General features: G+C 36.1%; 2 protein-coding genes across 2 annotated transcripts in view; one reads left to right on the top strand and one right to left on the bottom strand.

The window, feature by feature from the left end:
* Positions 1 to 23218, bottom strand: part of CACNA2D3 (calcium voltage-gated channel auxiliary subunit alpha2delta 3) — a 425935-nt gene that overhangs the window by 66706 nt on the left and 336011 nt on the right. Inside the window, exons 22-27 of the mRNA XM_031046070.2 lie at positions 22388 to 22433; positions 22148 to 22245; positions 21248 to 21341; positions 19845 to 19940; positions 18627 to 18748; positions 17984 to 18064 (exon numbers count right to left, since the gene is read on the bottom strand). Of these exons, the coding sequence (XP_030901930.2) occupies positions 17984 to 18064; positions 18627 to 18748; positions 19845 to 19940; positions 21248 to 21341; positions 22148 to 22245; positions 22388 to 22433 (537 nt within the window). The remainder of the gene's footprint in view (positions 1 to 17983; positions 18065 to 18626; positions 18749 to 19844; positions 19941 to 21247; positions 21342 to 22147; positions 22246 to 22387; positions 22434 to 23218) is intronic.
* Positions 2716 to 7909, top strand: LRTM1 (leucine rich repeats and transmembrane domains 1). The gene is made up of 3 exons (XM_005145831.2): positions 2716 to 2722; positions 4144 to 4740; positions 7476 to 7909. The coding sequence occupies exons 1-3, from the start codon at positions 2716 to 2718 to the stop codon at positions 7907 to 7909; spliced, it is 1038 nt and encodes a 345-aa protein (XP_005145888.2).

Genomic DNA, 23218 nt, shown 5'->3' with positions numbered 1-23218 from the left:
GTGCTAAAAATAATACAATTATAGTAGTAAAGACTTACCTAAAATAAGAGAGGCAGTTAAGAAGCATACTTTAAGCCTCCATTAGATGGCTGTTGTGGGAGCTTGTAAACTCACCTGGTCAGCAAACATTAGTTAAAAAAGAAAAACAACTTAAAAAAGGAACTCTTGGAATTCATGAGCCAAAATAAAATTTTAGATAACAAAGAGAATTTAAAAGTGTGAAAAAGAAATCTTACCATGCCAGTAAATAATAAGTCCAGAGGAGGGCCACAAGGGTGATCAAGGGACTGGAGCTCCTCCTATATGAATTTAGGTTGGGAAAGTTGGGGTTGTTCAGCCTGGAGAAGACTGCATGGAGACCTCAGAGCAGACTTCCAGGATCTGAAGGGGGTCTATAGGGATGCTGGGGAGGGGCTATTCATTAGGAACTGTAGTGATAGGTCTTAGAACATCTTAAGGTCCTTTCCAACCCTAACTATTCTATGATTCTATGAATACCTAGTACCACCTGCAATATATTCAGAACTCATCAAAAGGGGTCTCATTGCTACAAGTGATACATTATTGCAAGGACAGAGGAATATCACTGAAGCAACAACTACCTGACTTAAATCTGTTCTATGAAAGAAAAGAGAACCTGCAGCTAGCAAGAATAGACCTTCTAAGGAAAATGATGCTTTATAATAGCCCTTTTCAGACTTATTTCTAGCTCCATTAAAATGATTCACTATTAAAGATAAGTCTATTTACATGTTTCTATATATGTGCACATATATGGGTTAGGAAGGAAATAACAAGTAAATGCATTGTGCAATAACAGTGTAATTTTTCGCTTTAAATTGACAACTATTTAAAGGACATTACAGCTGATCTTTAAGCTTATCTCACTCTCCCTTTGTAAAGTTGCAGTTATTTAATATGACTTAATATGGAGTTATTTAATATGATACCAGGCAATGTACATCTACACTATTCCTCAACACTAAATTGCAGACTTTTATCCTGTATCAGGATGATGGGTCATTCAGGAGTGTCAAGGACAGTATGGTCTGACATTTCTAGCAATAACCCTAATATCTTTGAGATGAACAGTCATGTTTACAGAATGTCAGTTGTTCTACATTCTCGCTTATTGCTCAGCAGTATTCACTGTTCCTTTGGGTGTCTTGACTTGTGTCAGAAATAATTCAGCAATCCATACAGTAACAAGAGTTACAGCTCTTTCCTGTGGGTGATGGTGGCAAAGACCTAAACACAGATTCTCAGTAACCAAGAGGTAGCTATGGAGAAGGTGGGGTTACTTTCTTCATGAGGATGTATGGTGACAGGACAAGAGGTGATGGATGCAAGCTGCTCCAAGAAAAACTCAGTCTGGCTGCAAGACAAAATGTACTAACGCTGAGAACAGTTACACATTGCAGTAGGTTGTCCAGACAAATAATGGAATATCCCTTGCTGGAAATATCCAAGTCTCAGCTTGAACGACCCTGGATAACCTCTTGTAAAACCCTGCTTTCAACAGCAGCGTTGGCCTCATGATCTCAATTTTCCATGATTCCTTCCATAGCTTTGCCTACAGAACATAAATTTTGCCCTAGAAAGCGAGCTTTGCATGATCTTCATGAAAGAACCTCAAAGCAGTATTTGCACCCAAGAAAGCTATGTTACATATAATAGGTCTGAAAGCTTTTGGTTTTGCAACTTCTCTTTCCATAGGGCAGCTAACAGGTGAAGTAACCATATAACCTTGAAAGACTAGTATATACCAGATCTCTTATTCATCTTAATACCTTAGAGTACATTCATAGTCATAAGTCATTAATATTTTTACTGTTGCAGATGATACCGTATGAATGAGTTATACTGCAGAAGTAACAGAAACAAGTCAAGGCATCATATGAACTCATGAAGTACAATTTTAATAACGTCTGCCACTTCTTTCCAATATCTTTGAAGATAAATTAATTTGTTCAGTATTCTTGGTGACAATAGCAGTATGTATGCCATTTTTATGGAAGAAGCCACCAGACCTGTGTCCCCATGCAAGAAAGTCCTGTCAGCAAAACTAATGGATGTCAGATAAATAAGCTTAGAAAAACAAACAAGTGCACTGTCAAAACCATGTCATCAAGCCACAGACCTATCTGTAGTGATATTATACACTCCACTGCCCCCAGTCACAGCCCAGGATAATGAGAATCCATGTTTAGAGTCATCTGATCTCGCAAAAATTGACACAGCACAGCTAATAATCCACCATAACTCAGAAACTGGACTGGATTTAAAAAGGCAGCTTTACTCTTGTTGCCTTGCTTTTGAGGCAGATTAAATAAACCAAAAAGGCAAGGCTCTCAGGTCATTATTTGTACGTTACAGCTGTCCAGTTAGAGTTGACAGGCATTCTTTACATGGCCTGTTGAATGATTAAAAGGCAGAGTAAGTCTCGGAGAGTCATAAATGGAAGGAAGGGGATTTGAGGGGGAATGATTATGATGAAGAAAAAATCAGGCTGACAGAGAACTCACTGGAAATTGTTGCACTTCTACACAAGGACCAGATCCCATATATATGAAAAAAAAAACCAATAGCCACAGAAAGGAAACTGGATGAGCACATTACACATTTGAAGTGGGAATCAGAATAAAGCATTTAATACTGTTCTACAGCAGAAAACTGGACTGAACCTTCTGCAAGGTGAAGAACAAGCAAAGCAGAATGACAGGTGAGACACTGAAAGCATCCTGATTAATAATGATTTTTGTCTGTTCTTTAACCTTTACCTTGCCAAGCAGTGTTTATTTTAACTCTGCATTGAAGCTGTCTCAGTTTCTGAAGCCAACTGTTGCAGAACAATGGGATGAACTGGAAGTATTGCTTATCTTACTTGTGAGAATGCTGAATTCTTTCAAATGAACTCTACAGTGTAGAATTCATTATGGCAGAAGACTATGTAAAATTTTAATAGAAATACTACTTCATTTTTGCATGAAAATTAATATGTAGTTTGCTACTTAAGTTGTAGTCTCAAAGCTTTCATTTATATATTTGCCAGATTCAATGTTGTAATCACGCTATTTATTTAATATCATATTTGTACTATTAAATTTGATTTCTGTAAGTCAATAAGCAGTAGGTCCTTTTATTTCCAAAGGTTTCAAGTAGCAACTAATTAAAATATTCATAGTTTTGAAATAATAATCATTTTTACCATTTGAGTAAATGCTAAAAATAATTTGAGGCATCTTATAAACAATGTTACAAGTGGATTTAAAATTCTGACTTTCTTTAGTCACAGAAAAACAAAATATTTTACATCATCTGATGGGTTTTTTTTTCATTGCTTTAAGTGGCACCTTGTTTTCCAAATAAGACCATTAGCAAGTTATGAAAGGTATAAATTATCATTGTTTTTTCGGTTAAAACTGACCTGAACATCAGGGAGCTGAAGATATTTATAAATGCTAACTATTACTAATTACTCCTCTCCACTCATTTATCTTTTTAATGGCTTCTTAACAACTGATTGCTGGTGGTGTAGGAACTTTTGTCTGTGGGAAGTACAGCTGGCATTCATATAAGGGAATTAATAAGTATAAACATAGATATTTTAAAGAACAAGCTCACAGAATCTGGATTGCTGAAACAATACTGTTAACTGATTTTATAGCAATGCCTTTGAAACTTGCTATTCTTTTGACAGCACATTGACTTCATTCTTTTTAGTTAGTACAGTTAGTGAAAACAGAACAATGAAAGTTCTATTTGCAATTCTTCTGACACAAAATAGCTTAAACTTGTAACTACCACAGAAAGATAAACATTCCAATTTAATAACTTTAAAAAACCTGCTACATTACCTTCAGACATCACTGCTCTGCTGGTGGCAAGTCCTCCTGACAAATCTGTACTTAGGATATTAAGCCATGGGAAGTATTTCATATTAAGAATATGGATGCACTAACTTCACCTGCATTATAAAAGCACTTCAATAATATCTGTAATTAATTAATGTATTGTAAAATAAATGAATTCTATGCTATGTTTAGTATTAAGCTGTATACACGTTGCCCATATTAATAACCTGTATATTGGTAAAAGAAACATTTTCAACTCATTTTAAATCTTCTTTCCTTTCTGATACAGGTATCTGGCTTTTGGTTCTGAGTGTCATCTTGTTAATATACAGAGCTTGTGGATGTCCTGACAAATGCCTTTGCCATACACCTTCAAAGACTGCAGACTGCAAGAACAGAGGATTTACTGAAATTCCTGCCCATTTACCTCCTGAAATTCAGATACTACAGCTGCAGAATAATCGTATTTGGAGAATCAACCCAAATGCATTCACTGGAACACCGCTGCTCAAAATCTTAGACTTGTCTAATAATTCTCTCTCAAGTTTGGCACCAGGTGCTTTCCAAAAATTACGGTATCTACAGGTTCTAAACCTAACTAGAAATATGATTCATTATGTAGAAAACAAAACTTTCAGTTTCCTCCCACACCTAAAAGAACTGGACTTGTCATTTAACAGCATTATACGTTTGCCTGAGACTTTTGGAAACAGCACAGGGAATATAACTTTGCTGTCTGTGAAGCATAACAAACTTCAGAAAATGGAGAGAGTTCTGCTGGAATCGCTTCCAAACCTAAAAGTGGTTCTTTTCAAAGATAATCCCTGGCAATGTAATTGCAACGTCTTTGGCCTCAAACTGTGGCTGGAGAGCTTTTTATACAGAGGTAAGGAATTCTTCTCATTACATACAATGCACATGAGAACACTTAACCAGCATTTAACTGATCTTATGCATAGGTCAGAATATAGGTGCTTTCATAAATATAGGTGGCAAACTAGAATCACACAGCAACTTTATATTAGCAGAAAGAGGGAAAGTATACATTCACAGTCATATAGCATGCATAGATACATACTGGAAATACACTTGTCATGTGTGTATTCATATATGTCCATGTATATGTAATATACACCACAAATATACTTGTGCACATACACTTGTTTTAATTCTACTGATATATTTTTGCTAGAAACCAACCTACTGTTTAAAAGCTTTTTACCTGACACACAAGGGTAAACATCAAGACTGATATCATCACTTCCTTTAGGAAATTTATTATTATAATTCCTCTAGAAATTATCAAGTGACATAATGAAATATGATAAAATGGTACTGTGGCACTACAGATATTTCTTGCAAGTCCTAATAAAACATTTCTAGAGATGAAACATTGTCTGAATGTAAAAGTATTGCTGCTGTATTCCAATCTAACTACAAAAGATTTCAGTATTTTTAACTCAATCCAACTCAGGTAAAAGACATCTGATGCATACTCATAACCAATTATAGAGAATGCTTCAGTTGAGGTGGGACTCAATTCTATTCTAAATAGTCTTCTATTCTTAACACACACAAGCAAGTTTGCCGAAGACACCAAGCTGTGTGGTTCTATTGATACACTCGAGGGAAGGAATGCCATCCAGAGGGACCTTGACACACTTGTGAGGTGGGCTGATGCCAACCTCATGGAGTTTAACCATGCCAAGTGCAAGGTCCTACACCTGGGTCGCAGCAATCCCAGGCACAGCTACAGGTTGAGCAGGGAAGAGATCCAGAGCAGCCCTGAGGAGAAGGATTTGGGGATTTTGGCCAATGAGAAAATGAACATGAGCTGGCAGCATGCGCTCCAACACAGCCAACCATATCCTGGGCTGCATCAAAAGGAGTGTGACCAGCAGGTCAAAGGAGGTGATCCTGCCCCTCTACTCTGCTCTCGTGAGACCTCACCTGGAGCATTGTGTGCAGTTCTGGTGTCCTCAACATAAAAAGGACATGGAACTGTTGGAACAAGTCCAGAGGAGGCCACGAGGATGATCAGGGACTGGAGCACCTCCTGTATGAAGACAGGCTGAGAAAGTTGGGGCTGTTCAGCCTGGAGAAGAAGAGGCTGCATGGAGACCTCATAGCAGACTTCCAGTACCTGAAGGGGGCCTATAGGGATGCTGATGAGGGACTCTTCATTAGGGACTGTAGTGATAGGACAAGGGGTAACAGGTTGAAACTTAAACAGGGGAAATTTAGATTGGATATATAGAGGAAGTTCTTTACTGTAAGGGTGGTGAGGCACTGGAATGGGTTGCCCAGAGAAGTTGTGAATGCTCCATCCCTGGCTGTGCTGTTCAATGCCAAGCTGTACAGAGTCTTGGATGACATGGTTTAGTGTGAGGTGTCCCTGCCCACGGCAGGTGTGTTGGAATTAGATGATCATAAGGTCCTTTCCAACTAACTATTCTATGATCCTATGATTCTAATATTAGTTACTTAATACCATAGAAAGATCACAGTTTCAGGATTTTGAGCTTTATTTATATCCATATTCAAACTAACCCATCGGAGGTGTCTTGAACCACGCTCTGGGTTTGGCTATTAGAGACCAAGAGGCACGTTGTTATGCTTGCATCTGTCTTGGAATATCATAAAGAATTTGTGGAGTAGTCTCCAGATGTCAGTTTGGTCCATCGGTATTTACTACTTGCTCAGAAAAAGTCTTTTCAGAATGGAGATTTCTATGCCTGCTGCAGCTGAAAGGTGGGTTATTTTGGAAAGAGAAGCGGAAGAAAATTCAGCTGATTAGTTAGATTTTAAAAATATGTAAACATTGGTTTTGGCCTTGTTGACTCCTTGACACACTACACCCCTAAAGCTGTGGTGTATGGACTAATTAAAAACCTGAAGGCTTAGTGTGTGTTCCTCTACACACTGAGGAACAACTTCGTGATTTACCATGACTGAGGCTTCCTACTTGACTTCCCTTTACACTAAAGCCATCCTTAGGGAGAGAACAGACACTGGCTCTAGGCAATCATTAAATTTACCATTTGAGCAAGGCAATAGAATAATTAATCCTAAATCCTTCAGCTCTCTATATATTTTCTTATCATGAACCTTGATTCATAAACTTACTCATGTATACATACAATTTACTGAGTTTTCTCTTTGCTTCACTGCAGGTAGCATATGATGTAAGAACAATAACTATTTCATAGAGTTTCAAACAAATTGGCAATATTTACTAATTTACATTTCTCTTTATAAAAAGAAATGATGATATGAATCTGAATTTATGACTTAGTTCTTGCCTTTCTAACACTTTTGTTTTTACTTCTACATCCATAAAGTCATAAATAATTTAATTCCTGATGAATTGTTTCTTACAAATACTTTCTTATACGAGTGTTAGTGTTATAATCTCACTACTGATCTAACTGTAAAAAGATCTTAATGATGTCGTTATTAATCTTTAAAATTATAAAGTCAAAGGTGATGATAAATACACCAGGTTTCTCTTAATTTTACATGAAGATAATTCAGAAACCACAAAATCTTCAGACCATAAATCGGGTTTTGTTGGGTTGTTTCCTTGTTTTTCTTTTTTCATTTTTGTTGTTTTTTTTTCAGGAGGAATAAGTGATGGCATTATCTGCTCATCCCCAGGGATTCGGAAGGGAAAGGACCTCCTCAAAGTTCCCTATGAGCTATTTGGGGCATGCCCTCTAAGGACAGCTCACTTTCATCTGGCTACCATTCACCACCATAGCTCTGAGCACAGAAGTTCTCTGAAGCATACTCATCACAGTGAGCATGGGGAAAACACTCGTTCAAACTGTGAACCCAAACCGAAGCCCAGGCCTGTTAATTTGCGTCATGCAATTGCCACTGTAGTAATAACTGGAGTTGTCTGTGGAATTGTGTGTCTAATGATGTTGGCAGCTGCTGTTTACGGTTGTGCCTATGCTGCAATTACTGCTAAATACCACAGAGAACATTTGGCCCCGGTCAGACAACATGGGACTCCTGAGGAAAAAGAGTTATTTGATAGTTCCTTGGCTTGAGTTACTTCAGTCTGGTTTCTTGAAAATAAAGCCCTCACTTCGGTTAAAAAGCCTGGAATACTTTTTTTTTTCTCTCTCTCTATATGTATATATAGGTATATACACACACATACATTCTTTGGAATATATATCTTAAGGCATTATTGTTTTGAAAAATACAAAATAGCTACAAATGATTCACTATATTTCAAGATCTTAGAATAGCTGGTATGCATCCAGAAATACAATTCACAATCAGTTTTAAAACCAGACAGTCTATACTGATAACTTAAATGTGTTAAAACCTTTTCAAATACATGTTTTTGACCATCCAAGTCTGCCCTAAAAGACAACAATTAACCATTACATCCGTAAATTACAAAATATGTTCTACCTTGTTAACTCTCACATATCATTTTTAAATTAGTTGGTAGGGAAGAAGGAAGAGAGCTGAGAAAATGCTGAGGAAAGAAATGTTACGCTGTTTCAGACACGAGCACTGAATGAGCACATACAGTATATATGAGGAGACACTACCCATTATCCTGCTGGCATATATGCTTGCTACAGACATTTCTGAAGCTTCTTATTCCCAAATCCACACACAAATGTTCCCTTTTGCAAATATCATGACTGCAGATGCAGCTTCCATCACAGTGCTGCCCTTCAGGAGGAGGATAATATAATTGCATGTTTACACGTTCTCTCTCACAGAGAGAACATTCAGTCAAGGGTCCACCCTAAGTTTCTGCAGTGCAGTTTTGCCATCAGAGGAAATAACAGCCAAAACCATTGGAGTAGTTTGGAACAGAAAGAATATTTTGAATGTGCAGAAGTTTGTTTTTTGGGTTTTTTTTGTAATTCTTTGAAATTACTTGAAAGCAACCAACAGAGATCAGCAACTCCCTCAATGTTTTCCAAGACTAGATAAAAGGCATCTAGGCTATTTTTGACAGATGTCTAATGTGTTCTCTAACTCTCTGCTGTGACAGGGTTAAAAATCTGCCTAGGTAGCTAATGCAGAAATCAACTATGCTTATGGTCTAAAATAAGTCTAAGCAACCTCAACCTTTGGTAAAAATCTTGCCAGTTTATTCCATTGGGCAAAAGAGTTGAGGGTAATAGCTGAGTATCAGTCTCCAGTAAGGGCAAAGGAGCTGTGTGGTGGCATTCCACTCTCCTTCCAACAGATGGTTTCCAATATCAAGTTCTGTAGCTATTCTAATAACAGCTTCAACTGAGTAATGGGCTATACGGCAGGAGTCATGTAACCCCTGTTCTTATCTACTTAGCAATAATTGCAACCTAAATATTAAAGCTCATTCCTGCATCTGCAGTTACTTTCATGTACAGATAAAATTAAGCATCTCAGTCTTAATCTAAATCTAGCAGACTCTGAAAACAATTACTGTCCATCTTTTAACTGTTAAGTACTTCGTATTCTTATTAGATTCTGTTCATTCTTCTCTGTCCTGAACTAAATAAATCAAACTATTCAAGTTTTCTTGCAGAGCCATATATTCCAAACCTTTTTTTGCCCTTTTTTTTCTGCTTTCCCTGGAACCTTTTGAGTTCTACATTTTGTTAAAATGTGGTACCCTAGACTGAGTACATTACTTCAGCTGAGACATCATCAGTACAGAATTTATAGAATATTTATATTTGGGCTTTTTAAATCTCATCTCTTGACAATGTATCTCAGAAACAAGTTTTCTTTCTTTTAAATACTCAGTAAAGCTTAATGAGTAACCTGTTTTCAGAGCTAAGTCATCTGAGTGTGTAGAACTACATTTTCTACACTTTATATTTTGCTTTGTAAAACGTTATTGCAGTAAATGGAATAGTTTTTCAGATAGAGAAAACTGAAGTAATACAGGACAGGATCTTATTGCCATAGGCCAAATAATGAGTTCTGAGCCTTGCCAAATCAGCGCTTTTCTAATGGTGACAACCTAAAATAAGCATACTTGTACCCAAACCATAGATCCCAAGATGAAAGCTAATAAACCTCTGACTTCGAGAGAGATTTCACCCATAATGTCTCTAATAGGCTTGGATACAGCAATGCAAATAAGTTCCCACTTCTGATATCTTCAAGCAAAGGAAAAACAAGAACTGAACTGATATTTCCTAGTCTGGAACAAGCTACAAGCCGAGAATCTTTTAAGTCCTTAAAAAACAGTTCTATCAGTACAGACCTTCAGGCTTTCCATACAGCAAGACCACTAAAAAAGAAAAGAAAGTGAAGAAGAGGTAATCAAGGGCACAACAACATTTAAAGAAACTCCTTCCTAGTCACGTTTAAGATTCCTTGGAGATTTTCATGCTGTAAAAATTGACATGGAGTTCTGGCAGAAAGCAAAATATCGCATCCTTCATTAGTTCACTTTGCTATGGGAGCAGAGCAAACCAATCCATGAAAAATCTGATTTATACTTTTTAACCTGCTGTTTGTTAAAGAAAAGAAAAAAAAAGAAATGAAACAAAATGAAAAAAAATCCAACAAAAATCCTAACAAAAAAATCCAGATAAAATTTTTATTTAAGGGTTATGAGTATATGCAAGTTTTCCAAATGTGTTTGCAGTTAACAAATTCAGTTATTTATGATGATAAGTTAATAGCAGACATTCAACAAGGAAAAGTATTGATTCAATTACTAAATAAGTGTAAAATTATTTCTTTTTCAGCAAACAGAATGTTCAGCTACCGAAAAACAGAAAGAAAAAGCACAATTTATTGTCCAAAACAATTATTGCAAACAAGTGGAAGACCAGAGATCTAGGGATTCCCCACAAATCTGCCCTTAATTTGTAAAGCTTAGCAATGGACATCTGCTGCTGAAATAAGTTGTCTGCACAGATTTGTTTTTCAGATAAAGGTTCCTGAGAAAGCTTTGTTGTTTTACCAGCAATCTTGTGAGAGGTATTATAGTGAGCACAGTACTTTTTCCTAGTCTCTGAAAACCATTTTTCCCCTCAAAGTCAACAAAATATCAGGACACACTACTCTGCCAGGTATTTACAGAGAGAAAGTAGATATATTGCTATGTTCCTGTGATGTATACAGAGGCTCACCACAATAGGTTGTTTTCAGACATTTTGGTTTAGAATAGAGATTAAAAATTACAATATGACAATATTCTTTGCAGAAAATCTTTAGTGTCTATATTAAAAAAACCCCAAAGCTAAACTGAAACATACTAACTAGCTTGCCATATGACTTTCCATGCTGAGCTTGCAAAAAGTCTATCAGAATTCAGCTTCATTTTTCCCTAGAAATAAAACTTCCAAACAAAATCAGGATCCCTCTTCTTATACATCAAAGTAGAATATTTAGTGACATTATACATAGCTTATCTATCATTAACGATATTAACAAAAAAAACCCTCAAACAAACAACTGTTGCCTACTAATCATAGAATCATAGAATAGTTAGGATTGGAAAGGACCTCAAGATCATCCAGTTCCAACCCCCCTGCCATGGGCAGGGACACCTCACACTAAACCATATCACCCAAGGCTTCATCCAACCTGTTCTTGAACACTGCCAGGGATGGAGCATTCACTACCTCCCTGGGCAACACATTCCAGTGCCTCACCACCCTAACAGTAATAACCATCTCTCTTTGCTGGCCAGAATACAAAGGTGGCAGGCTTTAGTTAAGCCTCCAGAAAGTATTCCTATTTCTACAACTTTGATTTTTCAACTTGTCTGAAAGTGGCATAGTAATAGTAACCATAAAAGAGTCTTGATACTTCCAGGGTTTCTATTACCTGAAATGTAAATATATGTAACCCAGATGAGACAGGAAGTAAGATCAATCATTTGGATGTGGCAGTAAGCTACAACAGGTAAAAAGAAGTATGAATTAAAAGCCCATAATAAACAACCAATGACTACATACTTCGTAACTATCTCCACTGAAAGCTGCAGTTGCTCTTTCTTACTGATTACAGAGGGAACCCCCAGTGTTTCAGGGCTATACACTATATGCTGCACTTCTTGTGTAAGACTGCCATCCTCTTTTCAAGACACATCAAACACATCGGAAAACAGTTAATATTTGGAAATATGGGGTGTACTGGTAGGGAAATAAATTAGTTATTCTACCATACTTAAACTAGTATTAATGTATTCATATGCTACATGATTTCAGCTTCATACTTGCACAACATTATCTGAAGTTTTCAAAAGCAACTGACAGTTTATCCTGCTGTCTTGGTCTGCAAAACATACCTAGAATTTGATTGCTACTAGATCACAAGGATGTTCCCCCAATCAAATTACATAGCACTAAAACCCAGCCAACCAAATAGAAGATTCCAACGAAAAAGCAGAAGTGCAGAAGCGAAGAGCAGGATGCTCTATGCAATTTACTACACTTGTTAATACCATACAGGTTGGGATACTGTTCAAATTCACCCTTCAGAGCCCCAAACTGTCTGAGAATAAGCTGTGAGGAAAGCCCAAGAATTAGATTAAGAGGGGTTAAATTTTCAAGCCAACACTGGCTGAGAACCATCTCAAAAAGCCCTGTTATTCAATTATTCCACCCCCTAATTCTCTATGATAAACTGAATTGAGAACAAATACAAATAAATAAAAATGTGTGAATGGCTGTGAATATGCCATATAACTTCAGATTCCCTGTTCAGACAATAGAGTGAGGCAGGATTTTGCCACATGCTCTGAAGCATCCTTGGAGGAGCTTACCTTTCTCTGCATTACCTAACAAACCGTATTTCCTAAGTCATGGCTTGTAACCTAAGTATGTGAGCTGTTTAATGTCAGACTGCACAAATACACATTTCAATTTTCCTGAAACTGAAGACATTAGTCTACATACTAATACTAGATTTATAAATGCAAAGATAATATTCAAAATTCACAAAAAACTCTGGAAAAACATAAACCAGTGGTTTTCCACCAACGCATGAAAAGCATTTTGAGGGATTTACTAAACACTACTGCTGAATATAATCTTCTGTGGCTTATAATGTGGAATAAAGATTAAGTAAATCACTGTCTTGCCTGACAAGGAAAACATCTATTTTAGAATGCCTCAAAAATTTGGTTGGTGTATCATTATGATGACATATTCATTTTCCCTTAGGCCTTCATACTAAAATGCAATTTTATACATGTATCATAAATTTTAAGGTCTGTATATGACAGTGACATTTTCTTAAATCTGTTTAATAATCCAGTAATACCAAAACAATGCACATAAGAAAAAAAATAAAGAAAAAAAAAGTAAAAGAAGCACAAAGCAGATATATTTACCCTATGGGCTATTGTAACAACAGCAGATTTAACTATTTGTGACGCATTTACAGTATCTGTCTCTCCTAGAAATATCAGTAGTTCAAACTAATTTTTACTAAATTATTGGGAGTCAGTCTTTCAAAGCATGTTCTCGGATCTTGTTTAAAGAGAAATGTGCATGCAAACTCCACTTGAATACATTAAAAAAACCTCAAAACCTGAATGGATTTTTGAGGTCGCATATATACAACACACACATAGGTATATACGTGTATATATATGTGTATAGTTAAATACTGGATCCTGGCTTTACTTAGAACAATTTATTTGCCAGTATAAAATATAATATTCCTTGTTTACTTAATGAAGATTTTCAGTGAAAGCATTTAAAATCAAACTGTCAGCGACTAGAAGAGTCAGAGTTAGGCTGCCTTTAGGTCGAGTTACACCTATATCTGACTACAAAACTCTGCTCAATGTATTTTAAATATATATTCTACTGTATATTTAAATATAAATAATCCACACAGTAACATGCATGAGCTACAGTTTTAGCAGAAATCAATAGCAGGTGTGGTTGTTTTTTATTCTGCTAAGCCATATGGACACATTTATTTCCAATCAATCTCTCACATGAGAAATTAGTCTCACAGCATTGCTGTGTGGCAGAGAAAATGGACTAACTTACACTTATGACCTTGTCTTACAGCACCATCTACTATGGAATTAAATACACCTGCCGTACATTTAAGAACATAGTCCCTGGAATCTTCAGTGTCACATACCTATATAAAGACAAGACACTATATAAAGATAGGAATCATGGATGGTAAAATGGTATCTCCCATTTGCTTTTCAGGTATTACTGCTTGGCAGCAGAATATAATGGCTGTGAGAAAAAAGCAGCCAACCATAATCATTCTGAAATTAACAGTAAATCTGTTCTCTTGAAAGGACTACATACAAAGTCTATTATTCAACATGTTCATGGATGCTAGAATCTGATCCTTATTGGTGGAGTATTCTTACAAGAGCTAGTAACCTTCACCATAAAAGATTCCGCAAGCGTCTGATCTTCAGGCTATCTGTATGAGAAATGCTTAATACACACAAGAAAAACAAAAACACCAATCAAGACACAACTGTGAAGAAAACCAGAGTTCCTTCTGTACTGATTTTTCTCTTCTGTCCAAACAGGAATTACTGCAATCATTCTTTTTATGTAGCTTCAGCAGCAAAGAATGAGTGAGGGTAGATTCACAGAACTATGGTAACACTTGACTGCACATCCTAGGCAATCACTCTTCTTTGAGAGAAAATGACTGTAGATATGTCTGTACATAAGAACAACATGGACTTGTTTTCTTTCCAGAATCATTGTGAATAAGAGAAATCTTCAGATTATTGGAGTATTTTCATTTCTCTCTAATTTAGCTACACTAAGCTTCCGTTAATCTACTATTCCAGCTAAACTGACATAGAGCAGTGAGGATATTCTTCTCTTCATATACTACAGGTTTGACTCTATTGGTAAAGTTTTTATGTTTTTAAAATGAGTAAATTAAAATATTACTTGATTTTGGTTGAGAGACCACAGAAAAGCATCTGTTCAGGGAGGACCTGCTGAGTGTCTTCTGTGTCTTAATTTCAACTTTGATAAATAGAAAGTCCAACACAAAACTGATTATACATAAAATATTTTGGTAGAAAACAAATATATAACTTATTTAGATATTTATACTTTGGTACAATAGAAACAAACATCTTTGCTATTCTACACTTTTATCGATAGGTGGCAATAGTAATAACCTCCTCTGTTTCTCCTCTGTAGTTAACGTATCTAGCTATATCTGATAATTTTAAATCATTGTGGAAAGAATATGCTGATGACATTCAAACTAGGTTTTGTACCATCTTTTTATAGGCTTATTTTTATAGGCTTTTTTAGTACCATCTTTTTATAGGCTTATTTTTCAAATGTGTGTACCTAGGTCCTTTGCAACTGACAGCACAGTCTCTTGTTAAAATGAAAAGCCTGTTATATACAGATAGTCAGTAATCTTATTAATCTTCAGTATGACTCATATTCACATGGTATCACCTTGCTGTTCTATGTCCTGCATTACTACAAACGCAGGCACATTTCATGGTCTTCTGTTAAAATTTGCATACTTCTTCACAACACAGACCTGGTTTCAAAGCAAAGAGAAAAGACTTTACCATGAGGGTGGTAAAACCCTGGAAGAGGTTTCCCAGAAAGAGTGCAGCTTCTCCATCTGTGGAGAAATGCAAGACCTGTCTGGACACAGTTCTGGGTACCCTGCCCTAGCTCCAGATTCTGCTCAAGATCTAGTCCACTGGGATTGGATTAGGTAACCACAAGATTTCACATCCAACCTCAACCATACATGCATACAATCTGCACAGAAATGGGCATAAAAGAATTAAGGAAAAATTGAACTTAGTTTCTAAAGTTATAAACATTCTTTTTCTTTAATTTCTTATTAAACAAAAATGGACAATTTCTCCTCATCTCCTGCAACCTCTAAATTTCAAATGACTGTGAGACTGAAGATGGTGCCTCTGTATGATTTAATCCTTCATTCTTCTGACTAGGTGTCCAGAGCATTTTACTACGCACTGCTATGGACTTTTTTCAATGAGGCTTGAAATTCCAGGTTCTGCTTGTCCTATGAAGAAAAGCTAAGAAGTCTTGACAATTTTCATCACACATTTTCTTCTGTGTTCTTTAAGAAATTTTTGCCCTAAGAAGATTGTGTCAGTTCTGTTATCTTTAATTAAACATCTATGGGTCTGATTTTCATGTTTCCTGTGAACAGCAATGGCCTCTTTCAACACAAGTCTCTTAATGCCCTATATTGTACTCTAGCTTTTGAAGCTAAAATGCATCTATAAGGAAGTACACATATGAAGGTTCACGTATTCTCTCAACACTCAAAAATCTCAAGAAAGAAACATATTTAATTTTTTAAAGCCTGCTTTAATCCATGATAATTTTCATTCGCTTCTGTCCCCCTCTCTTGCCAGAACTGTCTTGGTAATCAGCATCTTTAAAGATTATTCTAAAGAAAATCATAATGATGAAACCATCACCTTTCCCCACCCCATAAAGAATGGAATTAAAACAAGTACGTAACATATAGAAATCCCACATCTCACTTATCCAGATGCCCATATATTAACTACATCTCTTATTTACCACTGTGCCAGTATCTGCCTCCAAACCCTTTTTGTTTAAAACAGAGTTTTGCCAACCTTATCATAAAACCTAAAAAATTAACTAGATGCTGGGTACCTTATTGAAAATTTCCTGATGGAAAAGGTAGAACTGACAAGATGCATTTAAAAGGACAAGAATAATGCACATACTTATTTGTCTCTGCATGGCTGAGTGATACTGTCATGGAAAATGCTTTATAGAGGTCCAAAGAGGCTTCCCCCACCCAAAAAAAACCAAACCAACTGATAAACAACCAGAAAACATGCAACCATACAAGAGGGCCTCTCTAGTTTACAACTACTATTAAAAAACATTGTTGACACAGTATTAGAATTGGTTACGTGCAATACCTCCTTGTAGTCAACATTAAATTGCAAAGAGTATTGAGTGAAAACAAAAACATTAGGGTGCTTAGTAACTCTACACACTTTTACAGATGATGGTAAACTGCACAACAAGCCTTTTACTAACTCCAAATGATGGAGCATCCTAGAAATATAACATCGACCTTCTTCATTGTACAGTGATATCTTTTAACTGTTTCTTCAGCAATTTTCAGACAATCTGCACTATCATTAGTTTATAAATGTTGTTTTATGCTTAATAGGAGTACAAAGTCATAATTAAGATTTCCTGTTATCTTACAAAAGAGATCAGTCAGTTGTGAAGAATGTATTCACGCAAACCCTCTGAAACCTACTATTACCAGTGGAGATAGTCTGTGTTTGAGAAAACAGATTAGAGATTTCCCAGTTATCTGGCACATTCTTGCTCTTTCAGTATTCACTGTATCTTACTCTCTTTCAAATCATATTTATGATATAAAATAGGATGGTTCTTGCTTTGGGTGGCAGGCATCTAATTTTCCCTGAAATAAGGTAGCTGGTTTCTGGCATAATAAACCATAAGACTTGTCTAAATTAATTCTTTCTTCAAAATCAGTAACCATTGGGTACTAGAGAAAACTGGTCAGAAAAACATTTGGTCTTGAGTGAGAACTTAAAAATCACTTGTTTTTATTTTCTCATTTCTTCTGTATGTTTTATCTCTAACCTGTAGCTCTCAAATTTCACTTTTTAGTCTTTAGGTACTGTTATACACTTGGCTGGTAGACTGTAGAGCTTCGTTATTCAATTTATATCCTCTGATCAAGTCACAGCTCTGATGACCCACACAAATGACTGCTTTGTATCATTCGTTATAGGCCAGGATCTTTACACCTGAAGAGTGTGTGGAACATTTACACACCAGATAGATCTTTCTTGTATTTCTTTTTCCTTAGCATAATATATTTTGATTTATGATGATAATAAAATTGTGTCTACTAAAAATGCTTCATTGATAGTGTTTATTTCCATTATGACAAACTCCATAGCTCATAGGGAGCTTGAATAGTCTTAGGGAGAGGAGGCATTAAGTGTTCTCTACACTAAGTCATTCAATTATATCTTAAAGGTGCAACTGCATCTTTTCCATCTCTTCTCTTCTTAAAAGATGGTATTCCTATATTAAATTCCTGCTAACCCAAAAGAGAAAGTGGTGAACTCATAAACTTCTTTTAAAAAACTGAACAAATTACAACTTTACCTGCAACAACTGGAGATTTTCTGTCATCCAGAAGTTGAATAGCAGTACTGGCTGTCACTACATTGCTTTTGTTTGCAGTTTCTGTAGGTACATAAGATATTTCAGAATGAGGAAATTGAGTTTTTTTTCCCCCTGGTTTGAAATAACAGACCATGAGGATTTAATGCTGAGAAAACTAGAAAGTCAACATCATGTTTTATCTATGCACAGAACATACAGGCACTGCCATTTCAAAATTCCTCAGCATCCCAACAAGAAGCTTAAAACACTGAAATGAGTAATCAATTTTTGCCTTGCCTGCTAAATGTGGCAAAAAGGGTGACAACAAAACTGGCAGCCAGGGTTGGGCTTCTCATTAATGTGGATGCTTACTCTGCTGGACTTGTGCTGCTTAAAACACTAAGCTGTAAATTCCACTAGTGCAAATAATAAATGAAAACTGTTACAACATATCTTGGGGTTTCACATGGAGTCCTGTAAAAGATGTACCTGGTCAAAGAACTGGTAAATTAGCCACAAATTCCAACAGATATTTGAGATTAACATTTGAGATTAGCTACAGTGCCCACTCAGTACTGACATACTTGGAATCCTTTCAGCATCATATATTTCTCAACATTAAGAGAATAAGAAAATTATAGACCTGTACTAAATGGGATTGAATAGACAAAGCTCCCAGGTATTTGCTCAGCGGCTCTTCTGTACCAAAGTGGAAAATGGTCAGCATTAAAAATGTTCTCCTTATCTTCAGCTGTCAGGAAATCTCTTGAGAAGGAAGAGAGAGAAAGAAAATACTTATTGTTTGTTGTATGGCACAAAATAATTTCTATCTTTGAAAGACAACAAAAGACCTAAATGCAATCTTTTAGGAAAAGCAATGGTTTGGGCCAATTTCTCTAATACCATTTGCCCAACAAAAGGGTTAATTTTAGCCCCTAATAATTATTTGTGCCACTTGCAATTGCTTTTGTTATGAAAGATGGAAAAACTACTAAGAAAATAGCTCCTCTAAGTACCACTACAAACATTTTTATTGATGTATATGAACAAAAATATTTAGTTTAAAACGTCTTTTTCTCTGAGCACAGTGCAAGAACTATGAACTTTTCAAAGTGGAAAAGGTACTGGAGGTTTGGTAGTTCGTTGCCATTGGCATTCACTCTTATGCAATGAAAAAAAGTAATTTAACAACCTAATTTCCAAATAATATGCAACTGAAAGTTTGCATTAGTGAACAGAGTAAGTATGGTCTCCACACTGTTGTTCTAGTTCAATGTCTGACAGTAATAAATTGCTGTGCTATTGATTTCACCTGTCAGGGTACTCACACTACAACAATTCCTTGTGGTCTGAAAAGCACCATATAAATTTATGTTTAATACACCTAGTTTAACATAAACATCAAGTATGGATTTTATTCTGCATTTGTAATGCATATAGATTTGCCTGACACTATCAGACTGGGTGCCTGAAAAAGTCATTAATTATGGGACCTTATTTTATAGATAGGATAGTATCCTATCTATAGATAGGATAGTAAAATTAAAAGAAAAAAAAAGTTATACTCATCTGCTGATATATCATATTAATAATTATGCTCTGAAGAATAAGGATATGAAGCTAACCCCAAGGGACTAGGCAGAGAGTAAATGTGTGGGCTACAGGTGTATAATAGCTCATTGTTCCAACTGTTCCAGCTGAAGAAAGAATCTAAGGGATCCCATAACATCTTTCAAACTTGTTCTATGTATTTCAGTATGCCAGTGTAAAACCCTGGAAAAACAGTAAATGGACTCCCTAAAACTTAACATTTTTCTTCTTCTTTTCTCCTACTGCTGCCAAATACAGCTTTGTTACTTACTGATTAGTAAGCTGTTCTGGACCCACAAACAGGTTGATACGAGATAGTCCAGTCCGTGTTCCAAGGAAGGCAACTTCCACTCCCTTGTCAGAGTTCCTGAAATATAGCAGAACACAAGCGAAGATGATGTTTCTAGACAGTAAACAGATAAAGCTATATTACTGTTAACAGAGAGTACAAGTGTACGTATTTCAACTGTTTATTTTGTAAACATTTATTTACCAGCTATTTTATAACCACTGGCACCCAGTGACTTATGATGGGCGGGAATTCCAGATCTTGTTCCCAGTACATTCAATACTTCTGTGATACATACATTCTTCAAGTCATAGAATCATAGAATAGTTAGGGTTGGAAAGGACCTTAGGACCATCTACTTCCAACTCCCCTGCCATGGGCAGGGGAGGGGACCCTCATATTAAACCATGTCATCCAATGCTCTGTAAAACCTGGCCTTGAACACCACCTGGGATGGAGCATTCACAACTTCTCTGGGCAACCCATTCCAGTTCCTCACCATCCTTACAATAAAGAACTTCTTCCTTATATTCAATCTAAACTTCCCCTGTTTATGTTTTAAACTGTTACCTCTTCTCCTGCCACTACAGTCCCTACTGAATAGTCCCTCCCCAGCATCCCTATAGACCCACTTCAGATACTGGAAGGCTGCTATGAGGTCTCCACGCAGCCTTCTCTTCTCCAGGCTGGACAGCCCCAACTTTCTCAGCCTGTCATCATACAGGAGGTGCTCCAGTCCCCTGATCATCCTCGTGGCCTCCTCTGGACTTGTTCAGAACAACAGTTCCATGTCTTTTTTATATTGACGACACCAGAACTGCACACAGTGCTCCAAGTGAGGTCTCACAAGAGCAGAGTAGAGGGGCAGGATCATCTCCTTCAACCTGCTGGTCACACTCCTTTTGATGCAGCCCAGGATACAGTTGGCTTTCTGGGCTGCAAGACCACACTGAATCCGGCTCATGTTAAGTTTCTCATCTACCAACACCCCCAACGTTTAAACCATGACACCAGCCAACCAAAGAATTAAATATTTACTTTACTAGTGCAAGATTTTTTATATATAATTTGCTTTGAGACAAATTACCAATCCCATCAACAAATTTGGTAAATTTTTCATTGTATTTCTCAGTTACTCTAAACTGCTTGTTAGAAACACTTAGAGCTATAAGTCGCAGGTAGAATGAAATTTCATTAGTTATATTGGGGAGTCTTACAACTATGTACTCATAAACACTTAACACTGACCTCAAAATTAGTGGCATTTAGGATCAAATGGCTAATATAACATTTTCATTCATATTAGGATTTCTTACATTCACAAACATAACTGTTAAAGATGTACCCATGACTGACACATAATGACCAACATAAAGCTTGCTTACTCTGATTTGTTTAATGCTAGACTGGTCCAATAAGCTTCAATTGGTGCACTCACAACTGCATCAAACAGCACTTCCTGGATCAATTCTTTATCACCTATTACAATATATTAAAATCAGTAAACATATGTGCATATAAAAAGGAACTTTTTTAGATGAGTAAATATGTTTTTATACTGTACTATGTTTAATCTGTGATATGCATTCAAAATGTTTGCACTATTAAGCATTTACTATGTAATGTTACATAGCATTTTACCACAATGCAGTTTTTCATGTATCATTTCAGTGTACTGACAAAAATTTTAGGTTAAAACAAAAAAATATAATTCTTTACTTCATGTAACACATTCATGTACTTATTGTCTAACACTCACATTTGTATATTGCAAAACTAACTAAAACCATTAGTTCTACTAACAGTCACAGAAGGTCTACATTTCTGCAAGTAGACAAAACATACACTTATCTATCTGATGTTTGTTTTGCATTCTGCTTTTCTGTTCAGAAATGCTAATTGCATACACATTCTCCCCAAAATACTCGTGAAATATCTGGCATATTCTTTAGAAGCATGATCCAAGGCTTGATTCAGACCAATCCTGTTAAACTTACAAAAACAGATGGAGTGATAATGTTGCACAGTATAGCTACACCATCTGAACAGAAACTTGAACACTTGGTTCAGGCATATTGTTTACTGGAAAAGTCAGTCATCAATATCTTTATTGATACACTGGAAAGAGCCCAAAACCAAATGAAATTCCAAAGTGACAACAGCCAAGCAATCCAATCACAGCTTATCACTATTTAAGCTAAGTAGCTTTGCATTTTGTAGGAGATTCGGTGCAACATTTTAGCTGGAGTAAAGCCTACTACATGCGTATTCAACAAAATACTTGCATTGTAGCAATGGCTCTTTTCCTGTGAGGTAGCGTTTAATTGCTTCTAGCTGAGTCATTTGACGGTGTTCAGGATGTAGGTCAGTGTTGCAATAGGACCTGTGAACATGTTGTCAAAGCATTAAGATGTTAATATGTTTAAGTATGATCTCTCTTTGTCTTTGAATATAAAGAATTTGGCTTAGCAAGCACAAACAAGAAGGATAACAGACACAAATTTCATGCTTTGTTTAAGGCTTACCATTCATCTGCTAAAGATACATCAGGGTGTTCTAAATCATGCAAACCTGTAACAGGAATAATAATGGGTTATTTAGGGAGCAGTCTGGGTAACAGATGGTTATTTACATACACTCCATAACATAAACTCTTACTTCTTGGAAAGTGCGTTATTACCACAACGTAATAAATCACAGCAAACTATGTTCAAGTACACTTTAGGGTCTAACAAAGTGGCTAAAGCCAACTAAATTATATCTAAAACTGAAAAGGTAGGAAAACGATTTTTTTTTTGTGCTGTTGTGTTTTACTTGTGCAGATTACTCACATGATACATTTGAAGTTTAGAAGAAAACTTGAGCAAAGGAAATACACAATGGTAACTATCTTCTACTCATACTCCCTTGCTCTGTCTAGTAGAGTTCTTTACACTAAAATACATACTTCTCATTTCACAAAAGTTGTTCTCTTTAGAAGAAAAAAATCTTTGAAAAGAATAATTCCCTCAAAACCTAAGTACACAGCACATGAACACAAACAGCAACTTAAAGGATTGCTCAGAATAGGTTTATTGTACTAACAGGTCATGCAAATACTTGTAAATAAGAACTATATCATTAATTATATAGCTCAATAAAAATGTACTTTGGCAATTTTAAAAACTCTTAAAACGCTTGTCAATAGACAGTAAGCAAACAGGATTTTGAAGGCAGGGTCTGGGTTTAAACCCCCAGAGTACACAATAAACAAGGACAGAGCTACAGTGATCAAGGAAAGCAGAGAAGTCAAAGCTAGAACTATAATTATAATCCTTGGAAAGGACAGTGAGGTGTCAGTGACAGAGAATCAGTGA

This window comes from Melopsittacus undulatus, chromosome 9 (genome assembly GCF_012275295.1).
Source record: "Melopsittacus undulatus isolate bMelUnd1 chromosome 9, bMelUnd1.mat.Z, whole genome shotgun sequence".
Classification (NCBI taxonomy): domain Eukaryota; kingdom Metazoa; phylum Chordata; class Aves; order Psittaciformes; family Psittaculidae; genus Melopsittacus; species Melopsittacus undulatus.
Note: the sequence above shows the minus strand (reverse complement) of the source record. Positions and strands in the feature narration are given on the sequence as shown.